Genomic DNA, 26041 nt, shown 5'->3' on the forward strand with positions numbered 1-26041 from the left:
GCCTATAAAAACAAACCCTTGTGTTCTGGTCAGACCACTTCCTCCTTCAGATGTTCAAATCTCTGAACATTTGACGATCACATTTAAGCTTCTTGTCTCTACCTTCAAATTACTATAGGACTCTGCACCTCATTACATATCCTTGCTTTGCCCCATCTCCTCCACTCTATTAATGCTCCTAATCTGTTTTTTCAGATTCTTGCACAATCTCCTGTGTGCTTTCTTTATTGTAGCCCCCATCGCATGCTATGATCTTACTAATCTCACCTGCAAAATTCTTACTCTGTCCACATCAAAATCCCTCTTAAAAACCCACTTCTGCTGTGTTGCATACAGTGAATCAGGTTGACTTGCCTATAAATTACCTCCTGTTCTTCCCTAGCTCTATATAGCTGGTCAAGCAGGATAACACATTTCATACACATTTGTTTCCATTTTTTGGGTTAAAATTTGAAAAAAGTTGTCCGGATCTGCCTGCAAATGATTGGGGGAGCTGGGGAATGGGGTGTGCCTGGTACACAGACTCTCAGTGTCATTGGATTGGAACGAAGCTCTGCCTTGCTTCGACTCTCATCTCTTTCTTGATCAAAAGTGGTATGTTCTTGATTTACAGTTTGCAGCTGCTGTAGCAGCCTGAGATATGGACAAATTTACAGCTACTGGCAAAGGGATTTTCTTTGTGAGGGTTGTCCCCAGCAGAAGACAAAGTTACAGGGGTAATGTCACTGCCATTCCCCCAGTAACTGCACCCATGCTAGAGCCACTAAAATAATTTTGGGCAACTAAAGGTATATTTAGAATATGCCTCAATCCCCTAGAGCTTGTGGGGTTCTCTTTTACTTTACTGAAAAACTTGAGCTGAGCAAAATATAGAAGTGAGACCAGAATAGGGCCTTTTGTGTAACTGTCTTACCATAGAAGGTGACATTCTCTCCTTTTTGCTTGGTCCCATCCATCTCACCCTGAAATATTTGTAATAAAACATGTTATTTACAAACATACTTTAAGCAAGGAACATAGAAAAATACTCATTTAGAAAAACTCAGTAATACACATAATAAATAGTAATAACAATAATCACTGCTATGTAAGTCTATTATGGTCGGAAAAGTGAGTTTCTGAACATGATACCTTGATATTTCATGTTTAACCTCCATTAGTGTTTTTCATCACATCTGCCTAACTTTAAGCACATGGGTCGTCCTCCTGAAGTCGAGAGTTAGGTTTAGCCTTTGAAAATAAGTTCTGTTATTGCAGCCTTGTACATACCTCCATTTTCATCAGCAATAGAAATTCTGGAATCAGAACTTAGTCAACAGTTTGACTGTTGACGCACAAGGCAGAGAGAATGCAGCTTGTACTTCAGTACTGATACTGCCTTTGCAGCACTGACTTGTACAAAACAGGTGTCAGTTCATAAATTAAGTGGCTATGATTCAGTTAGAGCCAATTTTGGGAGAAGATGGCACAACCAGAGCTGGGCAAAAAATTTTGATGCAATTTTTTTCATTGAAAAATCCTGAATTTTGCATTCATTTGGGTTGAACATTTTGCGAATTTGGGTTGAATTTGCCAAAATATTTTGGCTGGAAAAAAATTCAGAAAAAGTTGAAATGTTTCATTCTGACATTTTCTAAATTCTGGGATGTATTAGCAGGAGTGTTGTGAGCAAGACACGAGAAGTAATTCTTCTGTTCTACTCCACACTGATTAGGCTTCAACTGGAGTATTGTGTCTAGTTCTGGATGCCACATTTCAGGAAGATGTTGGCAAATTGGAGAGAGTCTAGAGAAGAGCAACAAAAATGATTAAATGTCTAGAAAACATTATCTATGGGGGAAGATTGAAAGAATTGGGTTTGTTTAGTCTGGAAAAGAAAAGACTCAGAGGGGACATGATAACAATTTTCAAGTACTTAAAAGGTTGTTACAAGGAGGAGGGAGAAAAATTGTTTTTCTTAACCTCTGAGGACAGGACCATCTCTGAGGCACCTGGCATTGGCCACTGTCGGTAGACAGGACACTGGGCGGATGGACCTTTGGTCTGACTCAGTATGGCCATTCTTATGTTCTTATGACAAGAAGCAATGGGATTAAATTGCAGCAAGGGAGGTTTAGGTTGGATATTAGGAAAAACTTCCTAACTGTCAGGGTGGATAAGCACTGGAATAAATTGCCTAGGAAGGTTGTGGAATCTCCATCATTGGAGATTTTTAAGAGCAGGTTAGACAATCACCTGTCAGGAATGGTCTAGATAATACTCAAGTCTTGCCATGAGTGCAGGGGACTGGACTAGATGACCTTTTGAGGTCTCTTCCAGTCCTATAATTCTATTAACCACTGCATCAGTGAACTTTGCTGATAAGATCAACCAAATGTGCATGGAACTACATGGGAAAGAAATCTCCATTTCTGACCAGATCATATTATCCCTCCAGCCACCCTGAACTGAATTCAACCCCATCACACATGGTGAAGATCAAAAAGACCTGAAAAATATTAGAGCCGCAACCTGCGAGATGGATCCATACCCCTCTTGGTTGATGAACGCCAGAGAAAGCAAAAACTATGTTCACTACCCGTGGAAATAGTCATTGCCTTCTTCAGAAAACACGCTGGCCAAAATCCATGAAAAGCACAATACTTCACCCAATCCTCAGGAATCTATCAGTAGTGCCTAATGCCCTCCAACCATTATCCTGTCTTCAACCTTCCATTTCTGGCCAAAATCAAGCAGAAAGTAGTAACAACAAAGTGCCAGCAACATGTGACATCAGCCAACATCCTGGATGCCTTATAGTCCGGGTTCAGACTAGGGCACAGCACAGAGATGGCTCTAGTGGCACTAAAAAGATGACCATGGACACAGGTAAGCTTTCCATGCCCACGTTGCTGGACCTTTCTGCAGTTTTAGACCCAGTGGACCACAAGCCACTGCTAACCCACTGACGTGACATAGCAGGAGTAGATGGCCTAACACTATAGCTGTTCCTATTACTAAATTCAAGCAAAACTCAGAGTGATGGTTACTGTTCCTCTTCTCTGAAGGCCGTCACCTGAGAAACACTGGGATCCAGACTATCCCCGCTTCTCTTCACTATTTACATGAGAGCACTGGGAGAGACAGTGATTCACCGTCGGCTTAGCTGCCAACACCATGTCAGTGGTACTGAAGACACACAGATACAGCTGTGATGAGGATGTCATAAGAACCAATGAACAAAACAGAATAGAATTTGATATGTGCACTAAGAGTGACAGACTGTGTTGTGGAATTTAAAGTGACTGAGTTAGACAGGGTATTTGACCTTTTCTTCTACATTAGAAAACTCCACTGGTATAACATGAATCACTGTAGTAAACTGAGGTATCTTATTGTGACTATGTGGGATCACATGGTTACAGTTTCACAATTTTCAAACCATTTCCAAATTGTTATTTCAGCGTATGCAAAGCTTAATAGCACTAGAACTGGTTTTAAAAAGAAAATGGACAATTTTGAGAATATTTTCATTAAACTTCCTTCATTCTTTTACCAACTACAGAGCTGATCAATTTTTTTGAAAATTTGAAAAAAAATCAGTATAAAAATTTCTTGAAAAATCCCTGTTCCTCCCTATCCCGTTTATTCATCCAGCTTTAGAAGAATGCTTTCACCTGATGAAATTAATAGGCAGGAAGTTTAATCAGAGGATGTACTTTTTCACATAATGCATAACTAACCTGTGGAACTCATTTCCATGGGAAGTTATGATGTCCAAAAGTATAACTGGATTCAAAAAAGACCTGGATACGTTCATGGAGAATAGGTCTATCAATGGTTATTGGCCAAAAAGGCCAGGCGACACAAGCCCATGCTCGGGGTGATCCTAAACCTCTGACTACCAGAAGCCAGGAGTGGAAGATACTGCCCTGTCCTGGACACTCCCCCTGAAGTTCTGGCATGGGCGATTGTCATAAACAGGCTACTGGGCAAGATGGACCATGATCTGACCTAGTTAGGAGGCAGTATGTGTTTTTCTAGCAATTGTTCAAGCCGGGATTCAAGAAAGCAGAGGAAGACCCACAGTCAAAGATAGATTCTGTGCGTGCATCTGATTTTGCCATCCTAAGCTTCCCACCTATATTTCTCTATGATCTACTTTTTGATCACTTGCTGCCAGCTCACAGTGCTGCTCACAATCTCAAAAGGGCCTGTTCTCATGAGCTTACAAGTCTGGTTTCTCTATCAAGTTGGTTCTGACACATAGTAACCAAACCTTAGAACCTCTGTGGATTTATCCTTCACATACCAGCATGGTTCTTCCAAGTGATTGATAGGCTGACATTTCTCCTTTAAAACTGGGATCTTAAACAGCTTCTTCCTGAAAAATCAATGGAACTGGTTAATACTCACGAAAGCCCAGACCAAATCCCATCTCGTATGTGTTTCTTTGTTCCTGTGCAAACTGAAGGGTGGTTTATTTCTTAATTATTATTGTATTTATACTGTGCCATTCATATGCATGGCATTACAGATGAAGAGAAGACAAAGGGGGAGATTTTCAGAGGCATAAATTGCAGTTCATGTCCATGGGCACTAGGTCCCTAACTGATATTTGTACCTTTGAAACTCTTCCTCTATGTCCCTACAACAAGAGCTTAGAAGCTAAGGTCTTGATCCTGCAATTGGAGCTGCTAGTGCAGGGGTCAGCAAACGTTGTCACCCAGCCCTTCGGGTAAAGCCACTGGCCAGCCTGGCTGGTTTGTTTATCTGGAGTGTTCGTTGGCACAGAGCCACCTCTAGTGGCACAGAGAGCACTTAGAGAGAGAGAAATCAAATGAGTCTGCTCTACAGCCCTAGCTAATAGCCAGCAGGCTTTTGGTTCATGCGGTAGAGGCTCATGCACTAAGCTTCAGAGGTCCCCTAGTTCTATCCTGCTCATCGACGACCGAGGTCTGTCAGCATTACACTAGCATGGATGCTGTGTCTGCATGGAGGTCCATTGTCTGTAATTGTGGCTTTACCAAAATGCAATGGTCTGTGCTAGTGGATTCAATTGCAGGATAGGGGTCTAAGGCCTGAATCCATAAAGGGACCTTTATGCGTCTTGAAAATCACTGGAATCCACAAACCCTGGGTTAGGCACCTCAGCTCCCCATACACTGCATGGGGAGAGATAGGCTAAAGTTAGCATGCTAGGCAAGGAGCCAATGAGAGACGCTGCTGAGAAGGGAGTGGTCCTGAGTCCTGCCCCCTCAAGGAATTTGGTGCCTAAAGCTGGAACTGCAGGAAGGCACCTTGTTCTGCTTGCAACCCACAGCCAGGAACCCTCTTCTAGAGTCAGGCAGCTTCGCTGCCAGCCCAACTCCCTACAAAATGGTCGATGGTTCCCTTATAACCTTCAGCCCAGTGGTTAGGGAAGTCACCCAGGAGATAGAAGAAATCAGTTCAATTCCCCCTTTGTCTGATGAGTAGGGATTTGAACAGGGTTTCCCCATGTCTAAAGTGAATGCAGTGCTCTATAGCGTCATTCTGGCCCAGTGCATATTTAATAAAAAGTGGAATGGCTTCAATGTGAGAGACTCAGAGACACCCACCTCAGACTGTTCCATAGTCCTGCTTTGAGCAGGGGGTTGGACTAGATGACCTCCTGAGATTCCTTCCAACCCTGATATTCTATGATTCTAAGACAGTCCTACTGAATTCGCTCCCACAGGCAAGACAGGCATTGCCCTTCCTTTTTCCACCTGGTTTGAGGATCACACTCTGGCTTTGTCATGGGAATCCCATACTGTGGACTCGTTTGTATGCAGTGAGTGGAGGAAGGACAGACCACTCAGGATTTCATTTCACATTACAAATCATATATTCATATTTTCATTTTTGGACTGGCTGCTTGCTTTTGTTTTGTTCCAGACTAAGGCTGAATCTATAGTGTAGGTAAGCTCATTGTGCTAGGATGTCTGTAGTAAATTGATAGCTAAAAGTAGCTAGGCAGGTGGCCTACAAAGACAATACAATACCATCTTTTAAAAACTCTGGTTTGACTTTAAACCTGAAAATTGTGTACATAGCAAATCCAGGTAAACATGGATTCCTACACTGTTACACTGGTGTCCCCTCCCTTGGCTGATGTTAGATAATGAAACAAAAGGGATAGATTGAGTTGAGGAGGGCATAAGACAAAATGAAGTTTTGGGGAGGATGCCTTTTTGTCTTTGAGACAGTAACTGAAGGCAGAAGAGACAACGCCATACATTTAGTCAAAGCAGGTAGAGGATAGATACTGAGAAATCATTTTAAGTATCAAAAGATATGTACCTGCTGTTACTCCAAGTCTCAATTTGGCCCAAGATGGTCAAAGGGGAAAAGGTAGATAGAAGAGGGCTGAAAACAGAACCTTGATACAGCGAGGAGCTGCCACCAGACACAGAGAGAGTGCATTTTATAAGTTGGTCCTGTAAATAATTAGGACACAAGGGAAGCTTAGATGCTTACATAATTATGGAGGTAGATCAGGAGGATGGTCTGGTCCACACTGTTAAAGTCTACACTGGAGTCAAGGAGAATGGAGCAATCAGCAGAAAGGTGGCTATATATTGCATTAGATTGTGGTGTATGTAACCAACACTCATGTAGGCTTTACTGTTGTTTCTTCTTGTTTCTTTAATCTAAAATAAGCCATTCCTAATGACAGCGTGTGTAGGGAAAACAGTAATCCCCACTCTAAATATAACTGCCACCCTCCCATTGAAAAGGAAAGTAACTGCCCCCAGATTAAAAGGATCAGCACAAAATTCAAGAATAACCCACCTCTCCTTTATCTTTTCCTCAGAGGCCCTTACATCCTTCTCTGGATGTTCTGAGGATCTCTGTAAACATCCAGGTTTGCTGAAAACAAACAAAAAAAGAAAAATACAGAAAAGGAAAACAAATTAGTAATCAGTCACCAAAAGAACAAGTAACTTTCTTAGTAAAATAATTCATTTCTGCTGCACTCCAACCTGCAAGGCTATGGGGAATTTGTTCATGGATCAATTAAACCTTCTAATGATGGAAAAGATGGACTTGTAAAATCACAGAACACTTTTTATAAACTTATGTTACATTTAAATGCTTCAATGTTTGTTCTTGTGATTTTTCATGGTCCATTAATGTTGATTTTCAATAATTCTTGGAGCACTGGGGAAGTTCCAGAAGACTGAAAGGAAGCTAAAGTTGTGGCAATATTTTGAAAGATTAAAGATTAAATGGGATGACCTGGGTAATTCTACACCTGTCAGTCTGACATTGATCCCGGGCAAGATAAATAGCACACATGGCCATATTCAGGACATATGCACAATCTAATGTGACTGGCATCTCCAGAGGGCAGAGTCTGGGAAGCTTGAATCACACTAAGAATTCCTCAGAAACCTGCTGTGTCTATTCTGATTTATATGTTCCCTTTCAACCACCTAGTTCTTCTCTTGGAATTCAATACCTAATGCAGAATTATCTACCTAAGTTTCATTATCACAAAGCAGTTTCCAAGGGAATCTCCTTTCTCCCTTGAAGTTCTTGGCATTGAAATGATTTAGGCACCAAAATCCAGGTTTTTAAATGTATTTCAGTGCCTAAAGATTCAGATAGCCACCTAGTATGATTTTCAAAAGCACCTAAGCAGGTTATGTGTCTAAGTTCCACTGAAATTAATGAAAATGCTTAAAATATTTCTTGTAAAAATGTGAGCAGACAAAAAATTAGGATCTTGGCGGTACTGTATGAACTGAGAAAGTTCTGTTCTGCCCAGGAATTGGTGGAATTGTTTAAAATCTCCCTTGTTCATTGTATTTTCATCACCTGTTTCAGTGATTCCACATACACTATTTTAAACCAAATCCCCACAAGCTTTTCTAAATGCAGACAACATTTGATCGTATGAGGTGCTGAGTGCCTGCAGAGAAGGTTTGAGGACACTGGACACCTCTGCAACCAAGCTGATCTCAGCACAATGATTGAGTAGGGAGGAAGGTGGCTTTATAATATAATATAATAATGGAGGCTTTGTGCCTCCATTAACTTGGGACAAGGGCAGGTCTGGGGGACGGCTGGACTCTCATGGGACACTGTAGCCTCCAGGCTGCCCAAAATTACACCCAGATGCTTTGGGGTTGTTGCAGCATTTGGGAATAACAATTTATATCATCTGTAAATGTCAAGCATTCTCTGTCAAAACTTTATTCCCCACCACCCCCATGTGTTCCCAACTCCCCTTTGGAAACAGATCTCAGGCAGACTTCAGGCACCCAAATATCAAACAGAAAGACACAGGCTTCTTCCCTGTATTTCCTCCTGCTACCTTAGAAGTGTTTTCATTTGTCAAGCTTTGTAGCCAGTTTAAAATACCTCCCTTGCCCATCCTCATTTTCTCTCTCTATCCCTCTCTCTCACTCTCACAGACACAGACACACACACAAAACTTTTTCATTGTCTGGTCAACTTGAAGATCAAACCTGTGATATTTCTTCAGATTAAGCAGATATTTCCATCTTCTGCACAGTCCTTCCAGCCGGTGGTATTATATAAAAATGTCTGAAGTCTTCTGGTTTCCTCTTTTTGACTGTAGCTTCATGTTAATAGTTGATGAAATTGATGAAGTTGATGAAATTGTTGTGAAAATGAAAACAAACTACTCAGTGATCCAAATTCCGTTCCAAGTAAATGCAGTAGGATGAGCTACTGCCACTGACCAGGAAATATCATTTGCCAAATAAACAAGTCTGAATTTTACAGGAAGTGGGTTTGTGCAGAACAGTAGCAATGTATGAGAACATTCAGCCTGCAACCAAAGTTCTCTGTGTTCGAATACAGAATGATATCAATAGTCATAAAGAAAGCCAGCACAAAGAGTTATATGCATGCAGCAGACCTAACCATTTGGCAAATATGTCCATTCTAAGGGACAAAGAAGATATATTTGTACCCTGGAAGATATATGTATATGTACCCTGGAAGATATATTTGCATGAGAAACAATACAAAATGCACAACCGGATTCATCAGAGATCTACATAAGTGTGCGTGTATATACATATATACATTTTTGATGCTCTGACAAAAGGCTTCTGACATAAGTGGCAGGCAGAAAACATGGGTTGTGATAACTTTCCCTGATGACACATTGTTGTCATTAATGATGAATAATAAAGACTGTGACGTGTTGGGTCACAGAAACCCCTTTGGGACTGCCTCTTGATGTGCCGAGACTACCTCTGAGCCTGTTTTCCCTGCCAGCTTGGGGCTTCAATGTCCTGCCTGGTTTGAGCCAGACATGCTAGCCTGCTACAAACACAGTCCCAGGTCTGAACCACGTCCCCAAAACCTGCAGGCTTAACTGAAAACAGCTTAAGAAGTGCTCCTGTCTCCAGCACTCAGATACCCAACTCCCAGTGGGATCCAAACCCCAAATAAATCCGTTTTACCCTGTATAAAGCTTATACAGGGTAAACTCATAAATTGTTCACCCTCTATAACACTGTTAGAGAGATATGCACAGCTGTTATATCCCCCCCAAGTTATTAATGCACACTCTGGGTTAAATAATAAGTAAAAAGTGATTTTATTAAATACAAAAAGTAGGCTTTAAGTGGTTCCAAGTAATAACAGACAGAGAAAAGTGAATTACCAAGCAAAATAAAATAAAACACGCAAGTCTAAGCCTAATACAGTAAGAAAGTGATTACAGGTGAAATTTCACCTTCAGAGATGTTCCAGTAAGCTTCTTTTACAGACTATTCTCCTTCTAGTCTGGGTCCAGCAATAACTCACACCCTGTAGTTACTGTCCTTTGTTCCAGTTTCTTTCAGGTTTCCTTTGGGGGTGGAGAGGCTACCTCCTGAGCCATCTGAAGACAAAATGGAGGGGTTTCTAGGGGCTTAAATAGATTCTCTCTTGTGGGTGGAAACCTCTTCCCCTCTCTTATGCAGAATCCAGCTGCAAGATTGAGTTTTGGAGTCACATGGGCAAGTCCCATGTCCATGCATGATTCAGAATTTTACAGGCTGAGCTACATTCCCAGGAAAGCTCAGATGTGGATTGGTGTCTCTCAAAGTTCATTGTTAGCTTAAGTGTTTCTTGATTGGGCACTTACTGAGAATAGACTTTTCTCAAGAACCTGACCAACTGCTTCACTGAGGCTACTTAAAATCAAACAAGTACATAGCCAATATTCATAACTTCAAATACAAAAATGGTACATCCCTGCAAGTTGGATGAATATATCCAGTAGATCAGAACCTTTGCAGAGATATGTTGCATGGCATATCTAGCATAAAACATATTCCAGTTATATCATATTTACACCCAAAAGCATATTTCTATAAAGCATTATGGGGTGCAATGTCACAATCACATCTCTATATGGATTATTATTTTTGTAACATATGAAACCTCCAGTTGGGACTCCATCATTCTGAGCAGTGTTCAAACACAGAAAAGACACTATCCCTGCCCAAAATGGCTTACAGTTATGTTCTTATGGCACAAACAGATGAAGAGTAGGGGATGGGGACACTCCATACAAACAAAATAATCTGGTGAAGAACTGGGATGTACTAAAAAAAAAAAAACTAGGATGTACTAAAAATTTTCCCTATACAGAAAACATGTAAATTATAACAAGCGTTTTATCCAACATGGGGGAATATTGCATTAAACCTCATCTTGACAGAGAAAGAGGAACTGATCACAGAACTAAAAATTAATGCTAACTTAGGTGCAAGTGATCAGTACTTGATCACATTTATAATGTGCAAACAGAATGAAGTCCAGGGATATACATACTTGATGCTTTAAAACGGGCAATTTCAAAAAGATTAAAAAAATTATGAGGTAAATCTGCTGGGAGGAAGAATTTAATCAGAAAACTATGAGTGATTATTGGGAATTGTTTAAGAACACTTTACTAGCTGTCCAAAATGCCACGATCCCCAAATTGAGAAAGAACGTCACTGTACCTCAAAAACCAGCAGCCTTAGAGGGGAGGTGAAGGCAGCTATATTTAATTAATTAATTATTATTATTATTAATAGTATTTATTAATAAAACCCCTTATACATAACTGACTTGCATTCCATGTGTTTTATGGAAATATACTAATGAGTGAATATAATGTAATTGGAATATGCTTTATGCAAAAGGTCTCTTGTAAGGTATCATTACAAAGCTTATAATTTACTGAGTGTGTTCATCCTATTTGTATGTATGTATCATTCTTGTATCTGAAGCTAGAAATATGAAGTATAACTCTGAAGTCCTATTATAATTATGGAAAGTGTGGGTCATTAATGGTGATTTGAAAGTTTGATGGCTTCCATTGACTAGGAAAATTGGTTGTGAATGGGTTTATTTACCTGCAAGCCTTCCTGTGTGGTGAGGTGGGTAATGAAGAATGAGGTCTTACAGTGACATGTGACCATGTCACATGATATTGGAATCCATCTTAAACCTGGTGCTTTTCCATTTAGAAAGAGGCATGGGGACCCAGAGAGACAAAAGATTCCAACCTTGGGCCAAAGCTATAAAAGGGGGTGGAACAGAACAAAGGGGGCTGCAAGTCATGAGAAATCACCTAGTTACCACCTGAGCTGGAGCTAACAAGAACTGTACTAGGGGACAGGATTGGGCCCAGACTAGGAAGGAGTCCAGTCTGTGAAAGAAGCTTATTGGAACATCTCTGAGGGTGAGATTTCCCTGTATTCAGTTTCTTAACGTATTAAGCTTAGACTTGCATATTTGTTTTATTTTGCTTGGTAAATTACTTTGTTCTGTCTGTTATTACTTGGAACTACTTAAATCCTACTTTTTATACTTAATAAAATCACTTTTGTTTATTAATTAACCCAGAGTAAGTGATTGATATCTGGGGGAGCAAACAGCTGTGCATAGCTCTCTATCAGTGTTATAGAGGGTGGACAATTTATGAGTTTACCCTGTATAATCTTTATACAGAGTAAAACGGATTTATTTGGGGTTTGGATCCCATTGGGAGATGGGTGTCTGGATGTTGAAGAAAGGTTACCTGCTGAGCTGTTTTTAGTTAAAATCTGCAGCTCTGGGGGCATGGTTCAGACCCTGGGTCTGTGTTGCAGCAGGCTAGCATGTCTGGCTCAACAAGGCAGGGTTCTGGAGTCCCAAACTGGCAGGGAAAATGGGCTCAGAGGTAACTTCAGCACATCAGGTAACTGTCCCAAGGGGGTCTCTGTGACGGAGCCTGTCACAATAACAAATGGAAAAATGGAGATGTTGATGCCAATGAATAGCAATGCATAGAAATTCTTCTCTTTCTTCTAAATGGAAATGGTAGAATTCTCAATAATAATGCAGAAAAGGCGGAATTGTTCAAGAAGTATTTCTGTTTTGTATTTACAAAAAAAACCAGATGATGTAGTCAGATCATATGATAACACTCTTTCTATTTCACCAGTAACTCAGGAGGCTGTTAAACAGCAACTACTGATCTTAACGGCTGAGCTTAAACACAAAAAAGAAGCTTACAAGAAGTGGAAGATTGGACAAATGACCAGGGAAGAGTATAAAAAGATTGCTTGGCCTTGCAGGAGTGAAATCAGGAAGGCCAAATCACACCTGGAGTTGCAGGTAGCAAGAGATGTGAAGAGTAACAAGAAGGGTTTCTTCAGGTATGGTAGCAACAAGAAGAAAGTCAAGGAAAGTGTGGGCCCCTTACTGAATGAGAGAGGCAACCTAGTGACAGAGGATGTGGAAAAAGCTAATGTAGTCACTGCTTTTTTTGCCTCTGTCTTCACGAACAAGGTCAGCTCCCAGACTACTGCACTGGGCAGCACAGCATGGGGAGGAGGTGACCAGCCCTCTGTGGAGAAAGAAGTGGTTAGGGACTATTTAGAAAAAATGGACGAGCACAAGTCCATGGGGCTGGCTGCGCTTCATCTGAGGGTGCTAAAGGAGTCGGCGGATGTGATTGCAGAGCCATTGGCCATTATCTTTGAAAACTCATGGTGACTGGGGGAGGTCCCGGATGACTGGAAAAAGGCTAATGTAGTGCCCATCTTTGAAAAGGGGAAGAAGGAGGATCCTGGGAACTACAGGCCAGTCAGCCTCACCTCAGTCCCTGGAAAAATCATGGAGCAGGTCCTCAAGGAATCAATTCTGAAGCACTTAGAGGAGAGGAAAGTGATCAGGAACAGTCAGCATGGATTCACCAAGGGAAAGTCATGCCTGACTAACCTAATTGCCTTCTATGACGAGATAACTGGCTCTGTGGATGAGGGGAAAGCAGTGGACGTGTTGTTCCTTGACTTTAGCAAAGCTTTTGACACGGTCTCCCACATTATTCTTGCTAGCAAGTTAAAGAAGTATGGGCTGGATGAATGGACTATAAAGTGGATAGAAAGCTGGCTAGATTGTCAGGCTCAACGGGTAGTGATCAATGGCTCCATGTCTAGTTGGCAGCTGGTATCAAGTGGAGTGCCCCAAGGGTTGGTCCTCGGGCAGTTTTTGTTCAATATCTTCATTAATGATCTGGAGGATGGCGTGGACTGCACCCTTAGCAGGTTTGCAGATGACACTAAGCTGTGGGGAGAGGTAGATACACTGGAGGGTAGGGATAGGATACAGAGGGGCCTAGAAAAATTGGAGGATTGGGCCAAAAGAAATCCGATGAGGTTCAACAAGGACAAGTGCAGAATCCTGCACTTAGGACGGAAGAATCCTATGTACTGCTACAGAGTAGGGACCGAATGACTAGGCAGCAGTTCTTCAGAAAAGGACCTAGGGGTTACAGTGGACGAGAAGCTGGATATGAGTCAACAGTGTGCCCTCGTTGCCAAGAAGGCTAACGGCAATTTGGGCTGTATAAGTCAGGGCATTCCCAGCAGATCGAGGGATGAGATTGTTCCCCTCTATTCAACATTGGTGAGGCCTCATCTGGAGTATTGTGTCCAGTTTTGGGCCCCATACTACACGAAGGATGTGGAAAAATTTGAAAGAGTCCAGCAGAGGGCAACAAAAATGATTAGGGGGCTGGAGCACATGACTTATGAGGAGAGGCTGAGGGAACTGGGATTGTTTTGTCTGCAGAAGAGAAGAATGGGGGGCGGGGATTTGATAGCTGCTTTCAACTACCTGAAAGGGGGTTCCAAAGAGGATGGATCTAGACTGTTCTCAGTGATAGCAGATGACAGAACAAGGAGTAATGGTCTCAAGTTGCAGTGGGGGAGGTTTAGTTGGATATTAGGAAAAACTTTTTCACTAGGAGAGTGTGAAGCACTGGAATGCGTTACCTAGATAGGTGGTGGAATCTCCTTCTTTAGAAGTTTTTAAGGTCAGGCTTGACAAAGCCCAGGCTGGGATGATTTAGTTGGGGATTGGTCCAGCTTTGAGCAGGAGGTTGGACTAGATGACCTCCTGAGGTCCCTTCCAACCCTGATATTCTATGATACTAAAGTTAGACATTTTTAAATCAGCAGATCCTAATAACTTGCATGCAAGAGTTTTAAAAGAATCTTGACAATGGTATTGGTCCATTAGTAGGTAGAAATGGTAGAATTGACAGCAGTAATGTAGAAAAAGCAGAAATGTGTAAGAAATATTTCTTTTCTGTATTTGGGGGAAAGGTAGATATAGTCATAGTCATATCACAAGATGATGAAATACTTTCCATTCCATTGGTAATAGAGAAGAATGCTAAAACAGCAGCTGTTAAAGTTAGACCTTTTAAAATCAGCAGGTCCAGATAATTTGCCACCTAGAGTTTTAAAAGAACTGGCTGCAGAGCTCACTGGATCAATAATGTTGATTTTTAATAAGTCTTGAAACACTGGGGAAATTCCAAAAGAGAGGATGAATGTTAATATCATGCCAATGTTTAAAATGGGTAAACAGGATAACCCAGATAATTATAGGCCTTTCAGTCTGACATTGATCCCAGGGAAGATAATGGAGTTCCTGATATGGGATTTGATTAATAAAGAATTAAAGGATGGTGTGACCCTATAAGAGCCACAGTGGCCACTGGCAAAGTGTTCCACTGCCTGTAACTATAAAGCTAACCAGGAATGACAAACTCTCTCTGCATAACACTGTGCTGTCATATTTATCCAAAGAGTATCTTGTAAGATATCAGATAAAACTGGTGACACACTGATAATGAATATTATTTTGTGATATAGAGAGTTATGTATGTATGCTTGAAATAGGATGGACACGGTCACCCCATGGCGCTGAGCCCAGCTCCACTCAGAACTGCCAAGCGACTGCTGTTGGAATACTGTGTCCAGTTTGGTGTCCACAGTTCAAGAAGCATGTTGACAAATTGGAGAAGGTTATTGTGGATTCTACATCACTGGCAATTTTTAAATGCAGATTGGATGTAGTTTTAGGAGATATGCTCTAGTTGAAACAGGCATTTAATTCAGGGAAGGTCTCTGGCCTGTGTTATCCAGGAGGTCAGACTAGATGATCGCAATGGTCCCTTCTGGCCATAGAATCTATGAGTATATGGAATCCCGTCCACCCCTACCTTCTGATGTTGAAAAGGACTTTGAACTTGACAATTCATAGTAAGTAATGATGACAATGGATAGTCATTGGACCCAGGCAAGGTTGTGAGGATGACCCTATAGCTTTGTGCTTAGGCTGCTCACTTTGGCTGTGGGAGGCCCATGTTCAAGTCTCTTCTTCAATGAATCTTTAATTATTTTCAAAAACTGGAACAGCTCCAGGCAGAGAGATTGAGAAAATCCCCTGGCTCATGCACATTCCTGCCATGTTGGAAACCAGATTTAAATTTCCTCTGTACATTTAGTACACAGGGGAATTGAATCAAGGTTTCTCATATCCCAGGTGAGAGGCCTCACCCCAAGGTTAAAGCTTATAAAGTAGGTGATGCTAACACCACCTCTTTCTGCTGTTTTGTGATTCCTTTCCTTTGCCTTTCACCAAATGCCTGAAAATTCAAACAAAATATTTTGGTAATGTCCTTTTGTCATAAACATAAAGGGAAGGGCAAACCCCTTTAAAATCCCTCCTGGTCAGAGGAAAAAATCTTCTCACCTGTAAAGGGTTAAGAAGCTAAAGGTAACCTCGCTGGCACCTGACCAAAATGACCAATGAGGAGACAAGATACTTTCAAAAGCTGGGAGGAGGGAGAGAAACAAAGGGTCTGGGTCTGTCTGTGTGATGCTTTTTCTGGGGACAGAACAGGAATGGAGTCTTAGAACGTTTAGTAAGTAATCTAGCTAGGTCTGTGTTAGATTATGATTTCTTTAAATGGCTGAGAAAATAGCTGTGCTGAATAGAATGAATATTCCAGTCTGTGTGTCTTTTTTGTAACTTAAGGTTTTGCCTAGAGGGATTCTCTGTGTTTTGAATCTAATTACCCTGTAAGGTATCTACCATCCTGATTTTACAGAGGTGATTCTTTTTTACTTCTATTAAAAGTCTTTTTGTATGGAAACTGAATGCTTTTTCATTGTTCCAAGATCCAAGGGTTTGGGTCTGTGGTCACCTATGCAAATTGGTGAGGATTTTTACCAAACCTTCCCCAGGAAGTGGGGTGCAAGGGTTGGGATGATTTTGGGGGGAAAGACGTTTCCAAACAACGCTTTCCCAGTAACCCAGATAAATGTCTGGTGGTGGCAGTGGAACTCCAAGGGCAAAGGGTAAAATAGTTTGTACCTTGGGGAAGTTTTAACCTAAGCTGGTAAAAGTAAGCTTAGGAGGTTTTCATGCAGGTCCCCACATCTGTACCCTAGAGTTCAGAGTGGGGAAGGAATCTTGACATGGTGGCAGAGTGGTGGGATTAACCTGAAATCCTTTTGAGATCAATATGAGATTTTTTGAACCAGAAAAACAGATTTTAAAAAGGAAATATTTTGTTTTTCCTTTGGGGCTGCTGGAAAGGAGGTCCAACTGAAAGCAGCTAGTTTTTTCTCTGCTTTGGGGCCAGAGCAGAGACAAAAGGGGATTATCTTTGTAAATTGCAGGTTTTCTTTGCCTGGAGGCAGAGTAGTTAACCTGCTGCAGGGAAATGCATAGTCTTCACAAACCTGAGGTTTTTTCCCCCCTAAAAGTAAATAGGGGGTTGTTCTACCCATTTGCCTGGAGACAAATGTGGTAGGGTTTTTTTTTTTAGGATTTTGATTTTTTTTTTTTTACAAGGAGCACAGATTTGAAAAGGAATTTTTTTTCCTTTGGGCTGCTGGAAAGCAGGTTTCCAAGTAGCTGGAGGTTTTTTTGCTTTGATTTGGGGCCAGAGCAGAGACAAAAGGGAATTGTCTTTTTCTGTAGGCTGACAATCACTATCAGAGAATAGATATTCTATTCCAGCACAGCAAAATTTTACAAGCCAAGATTTGTTTGTCTTATTTCTAAACCTCGGGTGTAAAGTTAGTTAAAAACAGAGAGGTTAGGATGACAGACTCCACGGCTCAACAAAAGCTGGAATTAGCCAGATTTCAGGCTGATGAAAAACAAAAGGAACATGAAAGACAGATAGAACTCATGCGGATGGAGAAGGAGGTACAGGAAGCTGCCCACAGGAGGGAAATGGAGGCAAGGAAGCATGTGGAGGAGGAGAAGGAAAAAGAGAGGAAGCATGAACTGGAGATGGAGAAGGTAAAGGCTCAGCAGAATATACCACCAAAGCCTAGCAATCCTTCTCCAGGTACCACTTCCCATCCCAGAAAGTTCCCCACCTACAAGGCAGGCAATGATAAGGAGGCCTTCTTAGAAAACTTCGAAAGGGCCTGCGTTGGGTACAACATCTCTACTGACCAATACATGGTAGAGCTGAGGCCGCAGTTCAGTGGACCCTTAGCTGAGGTGGCGGCTGAAATGCCTAAAGAACACATGAACAAGTATGAACTGTTTAAATCCAAGGCGAGAGTCAGAATGGGGATAACACCCGAGCAGTCTCATCGGAGGTTCAGAGCCCTAAGGTGGAAACTAGACGTGTCATTTACCCGACATGCCTACCACATTGTGAAACATTGGGATGCCTGGATATCAGGAGCAAGTGTTGAATCTCCAGTAAATTTGCCCTTCCTAATGCAAATGGAACAATTCTTAGAGGGTGTTCCTGAGGAAATAGAAAGATACATCCTAGATGGGAAGCCCAAAACTGTAATTGAGGCAGGAGAGATTGGAGCCAGATGGGTGGAGGTGGCAGAGAAGAAGAAAACTGGTCGCAGTTGGAGCAGAGACGAGAAGGGACAACCCCAGACCACACCCTATTACCGGGGGCCGGCCAAGGCCCCACCTACCTCCCAAAGAACCCTCCAGACACCTTATCGTCCCACCACTCTTCTCCAGCAACCCACCTCGCCCCAGTGACCTGTCAGCTTGATGATGTTTTAAATGTAACGAGCTGGGGCATGTAAAGGCCAACTGCCCCAAGAACCCCAACAGATTACAGTTCATTGCACCGGAATCACACCAGAGGTCTGCAGGCCCAGATACCTCCCAGATACCCTTGGAGCGGAGGGAAACTGTGAGTGTGGGCGGGAAGAAGGTCACCTCATGGAGGGACACCAGAGCACAAGTGTCAGCTATTCGTGCTTCCTTAGTGGACCCCAATTTAATCAACCCAGAGATCCAAGTGACGATTCAACCCTTCCAGTCCAACTCTTTCAATTTGCCTACAGCCAAGTTGCCTGTCCAATACCAGGGCTGGTCAGGAACGTGGACTTTTGCAGTCTATGATGATTATCCCATCCCCATGCTGTTGGGGGAAGACTTGACCAATCATGTGAAGTGGGCCAAGAGGGTGGGAATGGTCACCCTCAGCCAGGCTAAACAAGCCGTGAGGCCTAGCTCTGTTCCGGAAACTTCTATCAGGACCCGGTCAGAGGTGATGGACCCAGACCCCAGGCCAATGTCTGCAACAGCAGTAGTGGATCCAGTCCCAGAGACCTAGATGGAACCAGTCCCAGAACCGGAACTGGGAGAACAACCAGCACCAGACCCATTGCCAGCACTGAATCCAGTACTTGCAACCTCAACACCAGAGGGCACCACCGAACCTGAACCAGCAGCAGCCCATAACCCTACACAAGAGGCTCAGCCGGAGCCTGAACCCCAACATAGTGTCCCAGTGGAGAGCGGTTCACAGTCAATGGAAACAGCCCCATCCCCTACATCGCTTCCAGAGGGACCAAGCATAGGTCCACAATCCAATGAGGAACTGATGTCTCCAGCATCAAGGGAACAGTTCCAGACTGAACAGGAAGCAGATGAAAGCCTCCAGAGAGCTTGGATGGTGGCACAGAGCAACCCACCGCCTCTCAGCTCTTCTAATCAATCCAGATTTGTTGCAGAAAGAGGACTTTTATACAAGGACTTTTATACAACACAGCAGGAGTTTGCCTGGGAGTTCGCCTGGAGTGAGCCCAGTGAGGCTTACATCTTGCCAACTTCTCTGAGGAAGCTCATAGTAAGAAGGTGATATGGAAGGGGGGGGGTTCAGCTGTTGTGACCTGCACTGGATGTGCCATGTTTGTCTCTCTTCTACGGGACAGAAGCGACTTTATGTGTACAAAGTGGAAGCTGGTCTCCATACTGGAAGAGAAGATTGAAGGTCTGGAGCAACAGATAACGTCCCTGCGTTGCATATGAGAAACAGAGGATTTTCTGGACAAAAGTCAGGATATGCTTCTACGGGCACAAAGCTCTAAAGATTTAGAGCAGGTTGCACAGCGGAGCCAAGAGGCCAGTGAAGAAGCTTGGCAACATGTGACCTCCAGAAGAAGAAGGGGGAATGTCCGGGTTCTAGCAATGTGGACACAGGTAACTAACCGCTTTCATGTTCTCTCCACAGGTACCATTGCGGAGAGTGGACCAGATGATATGTCTGGGGGGAGAAAGCAGAAGGAGACTCCGCTGGTTGGAAGGCATGAGATGCGCTGTCCTGAGATGGGGGGTTCCATGACCACCACTCCCAAGAGAAGGAGGCGGGTGGTGGTGGTCGGGGACTCTCTACTCCGGGGGACTGAGTTATCTATCTGCCGCCCTGACCGGGAAAACCGAGAAGTCTGCTGCTTGCCAGTAGCTAAGATTCGTGATGTGACGGAGAGACTGCCGAGACTCATCAAGCCCTCAGATCGCTACCCCTTCCTGCTTCTCCACGTGGGCACCAATGATACTGCCAAGAATGACCTTGAGCGGATCACTGTGGACTACGTGGCTCTGGGAAGAAGGATAAAGGAGTTTGAGGCGCAAGTGGTGTTCTCGTCCATCCTCCCCGTGGAAGGAAAAGGCCTGGGTAGGGACCGTCGAATAATGGAAGTCAACAAATGGCTACGCAGGTGGTGTCGGAGAGAAGGCTTTGGATTCTTTGACCATGGGATGGTGTTCCATGAAGGAGGAGTGCTGGGCAAAGACGGGCTCCACCTTATGAAGAGAGGGAAGAGCATCTTTGCGAGCAGGCTGGCTAACCTAGTGAGGAGGGCTTTAAACTAGGTTCACCGGGGGAAGGAGACCAAAGCCCTGAGGTAAGTGGGAAAGAGGGATACCGGGAGGAAGCACAGGCAGGAATGTCTGTGAGGGGGCTCCTGCCTCATACTGAGAATGAGGGGCAATCAGCAGGTTATCTCAAGTGCTTATATACGAATGCACAAAGCCTTGGAAACAAACAGGGAGAACTGGAGGTCCTGGTGATGTCAAGGAATTATGATGTGATTGGAATAACAGAGACTTGGTGGGATAACTCACATGACTGGAGTACTGTCATGGATGGTTATAAACTGTTCAGGAAGGACAGGCAGGGCAGAAAAGGTGGGGGAGTAGCACTGTATGTAAGGGAGCAGTATGACTGCTCAGAGCTCCGGTACGAAACTGCAGAAAAACCTGAGTGTCTCTGGATTAAGTTTAGAAGTGTGAGCAACAGAAGTGATGTAGTGGTGGGAATCTGCTATAGACCACCGGACCAGGGGGATGAGGTGGATGAGGCTTTCTTCCGGCAGCTCACGGAAGCTACTAGATCACATGCACTGGTTCTCATGGGTGACTTTAATTTTCCTGATATCTGCTGGGAGAGTAATACAGCGGTGCATAGACAATCCAGGAAGTTTTTGGAAAGCATAGGGGACAATTTCCTGGTGCAAGTGCTAGAGGAGCCAACTGGGGGGGAGCTTTTCTTGACCTGCTGCTCACAAACCGGGAAGAATTAGTGGAGGAAGCAAAAGTGGATGGGAATCTGGGAGGCAGTGACCATGAGTTGGTTGAGTTCAGGATCCTGACACAGGGAAGAAAGGTAAGCAGCAGGATATGGACCCTGGACTTCAGGAAAGCAGACTTCGACTCCCTTAGGGAACGGATGGGTAGGATTCCCTGGGGGACTAACATGAAAGGGAAAGGTGTCCAGGAGAGCTGGCTGTATTTCAAGGAATCCCTGTTGAGGTTACAGGGACAAACCATCCCAATGTGTCGAAACAATAGTAAATATGGCAGGCGACCAGCTTGGCTTAACAGTGAAATCCTAGCGGATCTTAAGCATAAAAAAGAAGCTTACAAGAAGTGGAAGGTTGGACATATGACCAGGGAAGAGTATAAAAATATTGCTCGGGCATGTAGGAATGAAATTAGGAGGGCCAAATCACTCCTGGAGCTGCAGCTAGCGAGAGATGTTAAGAGTAACAAGAAGGGTTTCTTCAGGTATGTTGGCAACAAGAAGAAAGCCAAGGAAAGTGTGGGCCCCTTAATGAATGAGGGAGGCAACCTAGTGACAGAGGATGTGGAAAAAGCTAATGTACTCAATGCTTTTTTTGCCTCTGTCTTCACGAACAAGGTCAGCTCCCAGACTGCTGCGCTGGGCATCACAACATGGGGAACAGATGGCCAGCCCTCTGTGGAGAAAGAGGTGGTTAGGGACTATTTAGAAAAGCTGGATGTGCACAAGTCCATGGGGCCGGACGAGTTGCATCCGAGAGTGCTAAAGGAACTGGCGGCTGTGATTGCAGAGCCATTGGCCATTATCTTTGAAAACTCGTGGCGAACGGGGGAAGTCCCGGATGACTGGAAAAAGGCTAATGTAGTGCCAATCTTTAAAAAAGGGAAGAAGGAGGATCCTAGGAACTACAGGCCAGTAAGCCTCACTTCAGTCCCCCGAAAAATCATGGAGCAGGTCCTCAAAGAATCAATCCTGAAGCACTTAGAGGAGAGGAAAGTGATCAGGAACAGTCAGCATGGATTCACCAAGGGAAGGTCATGCCTGACTAATCTAATCACCTTCTATGATGAGATTACTGGTTCTGTGGATGAAGGGAAAGCAGTGGATGTATTGTATCTTGACTTTAGCAAAGCTTTTGACACGGTCTCCCACAGTATTCTTGTCAGCAAGCTAAAGAAGTATGGGCTGGATGAATGCACTATAAGGTGGATAGAAAGTTGGCTAGATTGTCAGGCTCAACGGGTAGTGATCAATGGCTCCATGTCTAGTTGGCAGCCGGAGTCAAGTGGAGTGCCCCAGGGTCGGTCCTGGGGCCAGTTTTGTTCAATATCTTCATAAATGATCTGGAGGATGGTGTGGATTGCACTCTCAGAAAATTTGCAGATGATACTAAACTGGGAGGAGTGGTAGATACGCTGGAGGGCAGGGATAGGATACAAAGGGACCTAGACAATTTGGAGGATTGGGCCAAAAGAAATCTGATGAGGTTCAATAAGGATAAGTGCAGGGTCCTGCACTTAGGACGGAAGAACCCAATGCACCACTACAGACTAGGGACCGAATGGCTAGGCAGCAGTTCTGCGGAAAAGGACCTAGGGGTGACAGTGGACAAGAAGCTGGATATGAGTCAACAGTGTGCCCTCGTTGCCAAGAAGGCTAACGGCAATTTGGGCTGTATAAGTCAGGGCATTCCCAGCAGATGACCTCCTGAGGTCCCTTCCAACCCTGATATTCTATGATTCTATGATTCTAAGGAAACTCTTTCTGGTGGACACCAGGAAGACTGGCATCCTCAGAGACAGTAGGTAGTTCCAACTAAATACTGGGCCAAGCTCTTGAGCTTAGCCCACGATCACCCTAGTGGCCATGCTGGGGTGAACAGGACTAAAGACCATTTAGGGGGGTCATTCCACTGGGAGGGAATGGGCAAGGATGTTTCTACCTATGTCCAGCCACTCCCCATCATTGAAGTTCCATTTCAGCGAGTAGCTGTGGATATTCTGGGTCCTTTTCTGAAAAAGACACCCAGAGGAGAGCAGTACATACTGACTTTCATGGATTTTGCCACCCGATGGCTGGAAGCAGTAGCTCTAAGCAACACCAGGGCTAAAAGTGTGTGTCAGGCACTAGCAGACATTTTTGCCAGAGTAGGTTGGCCCTCCGACATCCTCACAGATGCAGGGACTAATTTCCTGGCAGGAACTATGGAAAACCTTTGGGAAGCTTATTGGGTAAATCACTTGGTTGCCATTCCTTACCACCATCACACAAATGGCATGCTGGAAAAGTTTAATGGGACTTTGGGGGCCATGATACATAAATTTGTAAATGAGCACTCCAATGATTGGGACCTAGTGTTGCAGCAGTTGCTCTTTGCCTACAGAGCTGTACCACATCCCAGGTTAGGGTTTTCCCCATTTGAAATTTTATATGGCCGTGAGGTTAAGGGGCCATTACAGTTGGTGAAGCAGCAATGGGAGGGATTTACACCTTCTCCAGGAACTAACATTCTGGACTTTGTAACCAACCTACAAAACACCCTCCGAACCTCTTTAGCCCTTGCTAAAGAAAACTTACAGGATGCTCAAAAAGAACAAAAAGCCTGGTATGATAAACATGCCAGAGAGCGCTCCTTCAAAGTAGGGGACCAGGTCATGGTCTTAAAGGCGCTCCAGGCCCATAAAATGGAAGCATCGTGGGAAGGGCAATTCACGGTCCAGGAGTGCCTGGGAGCCGTTAATTATCTCATAGCATTCCCCACCTTCAACTGAAAGCCTAAGGTGTACCATATTAATTCTCTAAAGCCCTTTTATTCCAGAGAATTAAAGGTTTGTCAGTTTACAGCCCAGCGAGGAGACGACACTGAGTGGCTTGAAGATGTCTACTACGAAGGGAAAAGTGCTGGTGGTGTGGAAGAGGTGAACCTCTCCATGACCCTTGGGCGTATGCAGTGACAGCAGATCAAGGAGCTGTGCACTAGCTACATGCCGACGTTCTCAGCCACCCCAGGACTGACTGAACGGGCATATCACTCCATTGACACAGGTAATGCTCACCCAATTAAAGTCCAACCTTACCGGGTGTCTCCTCAAGCTAAAACGGCTATAGACCGGGAGATCCAGGATATGTTACAGATGGGTGAAATCCGCCCCTCTGGAAGTGCATGGGCATCTCCAGTGGTTCTAGTTCCCAAACCAGATGGGGAGATACGTTTTTGCATGGACTACCATAAGCTAAATGCTGTAACTCGCCCAGACAACTATTCAATGCCCCGCACAGATGAACTATTAGAGAAACTGGGACGGGTCCAGTTCATCTCTACCTTGGACTTAACCAAGGGGTACTGGCAGGTACCGCTAGATGAATCCGCCAAGGAAAGGTCAGCGTTCACCACACATGTCAGGCTGTATGAATTTAATGTACTCCCTTTCGGGCTGCGAAATGCACCCGCCACCTTCCAAAGACTTGTAGATGGTCTCCTAGCGGGATTAGGAGAATATGCAGTCGCCTACCTTGACGAAGTGTCCATATTTTCAGATTCCTGGGCAGAACACCTGGAACATCTACAAAAAGTCTTTGAGCGCATAAGGGAGGCAGGACTAACTGTTAAGGCTAAGAATTGTCAAATAGGCCTAAACAGAGTGACTTCCCTTGGACACCAGGTGGGTCAAGGAACTATCAGCCCCCTACAGGCCAAAGTGGATGCTATCCAAAAGTGGCCTGTCCCAAAGTCAAAGAAACAGGTTCAATCCTTCTTAGACTTGGCCGGTTATTACAGATGATTTGTACCGCAATACAGCCAAATCGCCGCCCCACTGACAGACCTAACCAAAAGGAAACAGCCAAATGCCGTTCAGTGGACCGAAGAGTTTCAGAAGGCCTCTAACCAGCTTAAAGCGACACTCATGTCTGACCCTGTACTAAGGGCCCCAGACTTTGACAAACTGTTCCTAATAACCACAGATGCGTCCGAGCGTGGTGTGGGAGCAGTTTTAATGCAGAAAGGACCTGATCAAGAATTCCACCCTGTAGTGTTTCTCAGCAAGAAGCTGTCTGAGAGGGAAAGCAACTGGTCAGTCAGTGAAAAAGAATGTTACACCATTGTCTAAGCTCTGGAAAAGCTACGCCCATATGTTTGGGGATGGCGTTTCCACCTGCAAACAGACCATGCTGCACTATAGTGGCTTCATACCGCCATGGGAAATAACAAAAAACTTATTCGGTGGAGTTTAGCTCTCCAAGATTTTGATTTCGACATCCAACACATCTCAGGAGCTTCTTACAAAGTGGCTGATGCACTCTCCCATGAAAGTTTCCCAGAATCAACTGGTTAAAATCATCCTTGAGATGTGGAAAATATTGTTAGTCTTTATGTAATTGGTAGTATATTTAGAGGTGCATGTGTCTTATTAACTCTGTTTTTTCCTAGAGCTCCAGGAAGAAATCCCAGCCAGGGTTTCACCCTAGCTGAGATTTGGGGGGCATGTCATAAATATAAAGGGAAGGGTAAACCCCTTTAAAATCCCTCCTGGCCAGAGGAAAAATCCTCTCACCTGTAAAGGGTTAAGAAGCTAAAGGTAACCTCGCTGGCATCTGAGCAAAATGACCAATGAGGAGACAAGATATTTTCAAAAGTTGGGAGGAGGGAGAAAAACAAAGGGTCTGTGTCTGTCTGTATGCTGCTTTTGCCAGGGACAGAACAGGAATGGAGTCTTAGAACTTAGTAAGTAATCTAGCTAGGTCTGTGTTAGATTATGATTTCTTTAAATGGCTGAGAAAATAGCTGTGCTGAATAGAATGAATATTCCTGTCTGTGTGTCCTTTTTATAGCTTAAGGTTTTGTCCAGAGGGATTCTCTATGTTTTGAATCTAATT

At 43.7% G+C, this 26041-nt stretch overlaps 1 protein-coding gene across 1 annotated transcript in view; it reads right to left on the reverse strand.

The window, feature by feature from the left end:
* Positions 1-8801, reverse strand: part of LOC125633020 (uncharacterized) — a 70103-nt gene extending 61302 nt beyond the window's left edge. The window contains 4 exon segments of the mRNA XM_075124653.1: positions 914-962; positions 4292-4363; positions 6796-6873; positions 8478-8801. Of these exon segments, the coding sequence (XP_074980754.1) occupies positions 914-962; positions 4292-4327 (85 nt within the window). The 5' untranslated portion in view covers positions 4328-4363; positions 6796-6873; positions 8478-8801.
* Positions 8802-26041: the final 17240 nt, after the last annotated feature.

The sequence above is a fragment of the Caretta caretta genome, chromosome 2 (assembly GCF_965140235.1).
Source record: "Caretta caretta isolate rCarCar2 chromosome 2, rCarCar1.hap1, whole genome shotgun sequence".
NCBI lineage: Eukaryota > Metazoa > Chordata > Testudines > Cheloniidae > Caretta > Caretta caretta.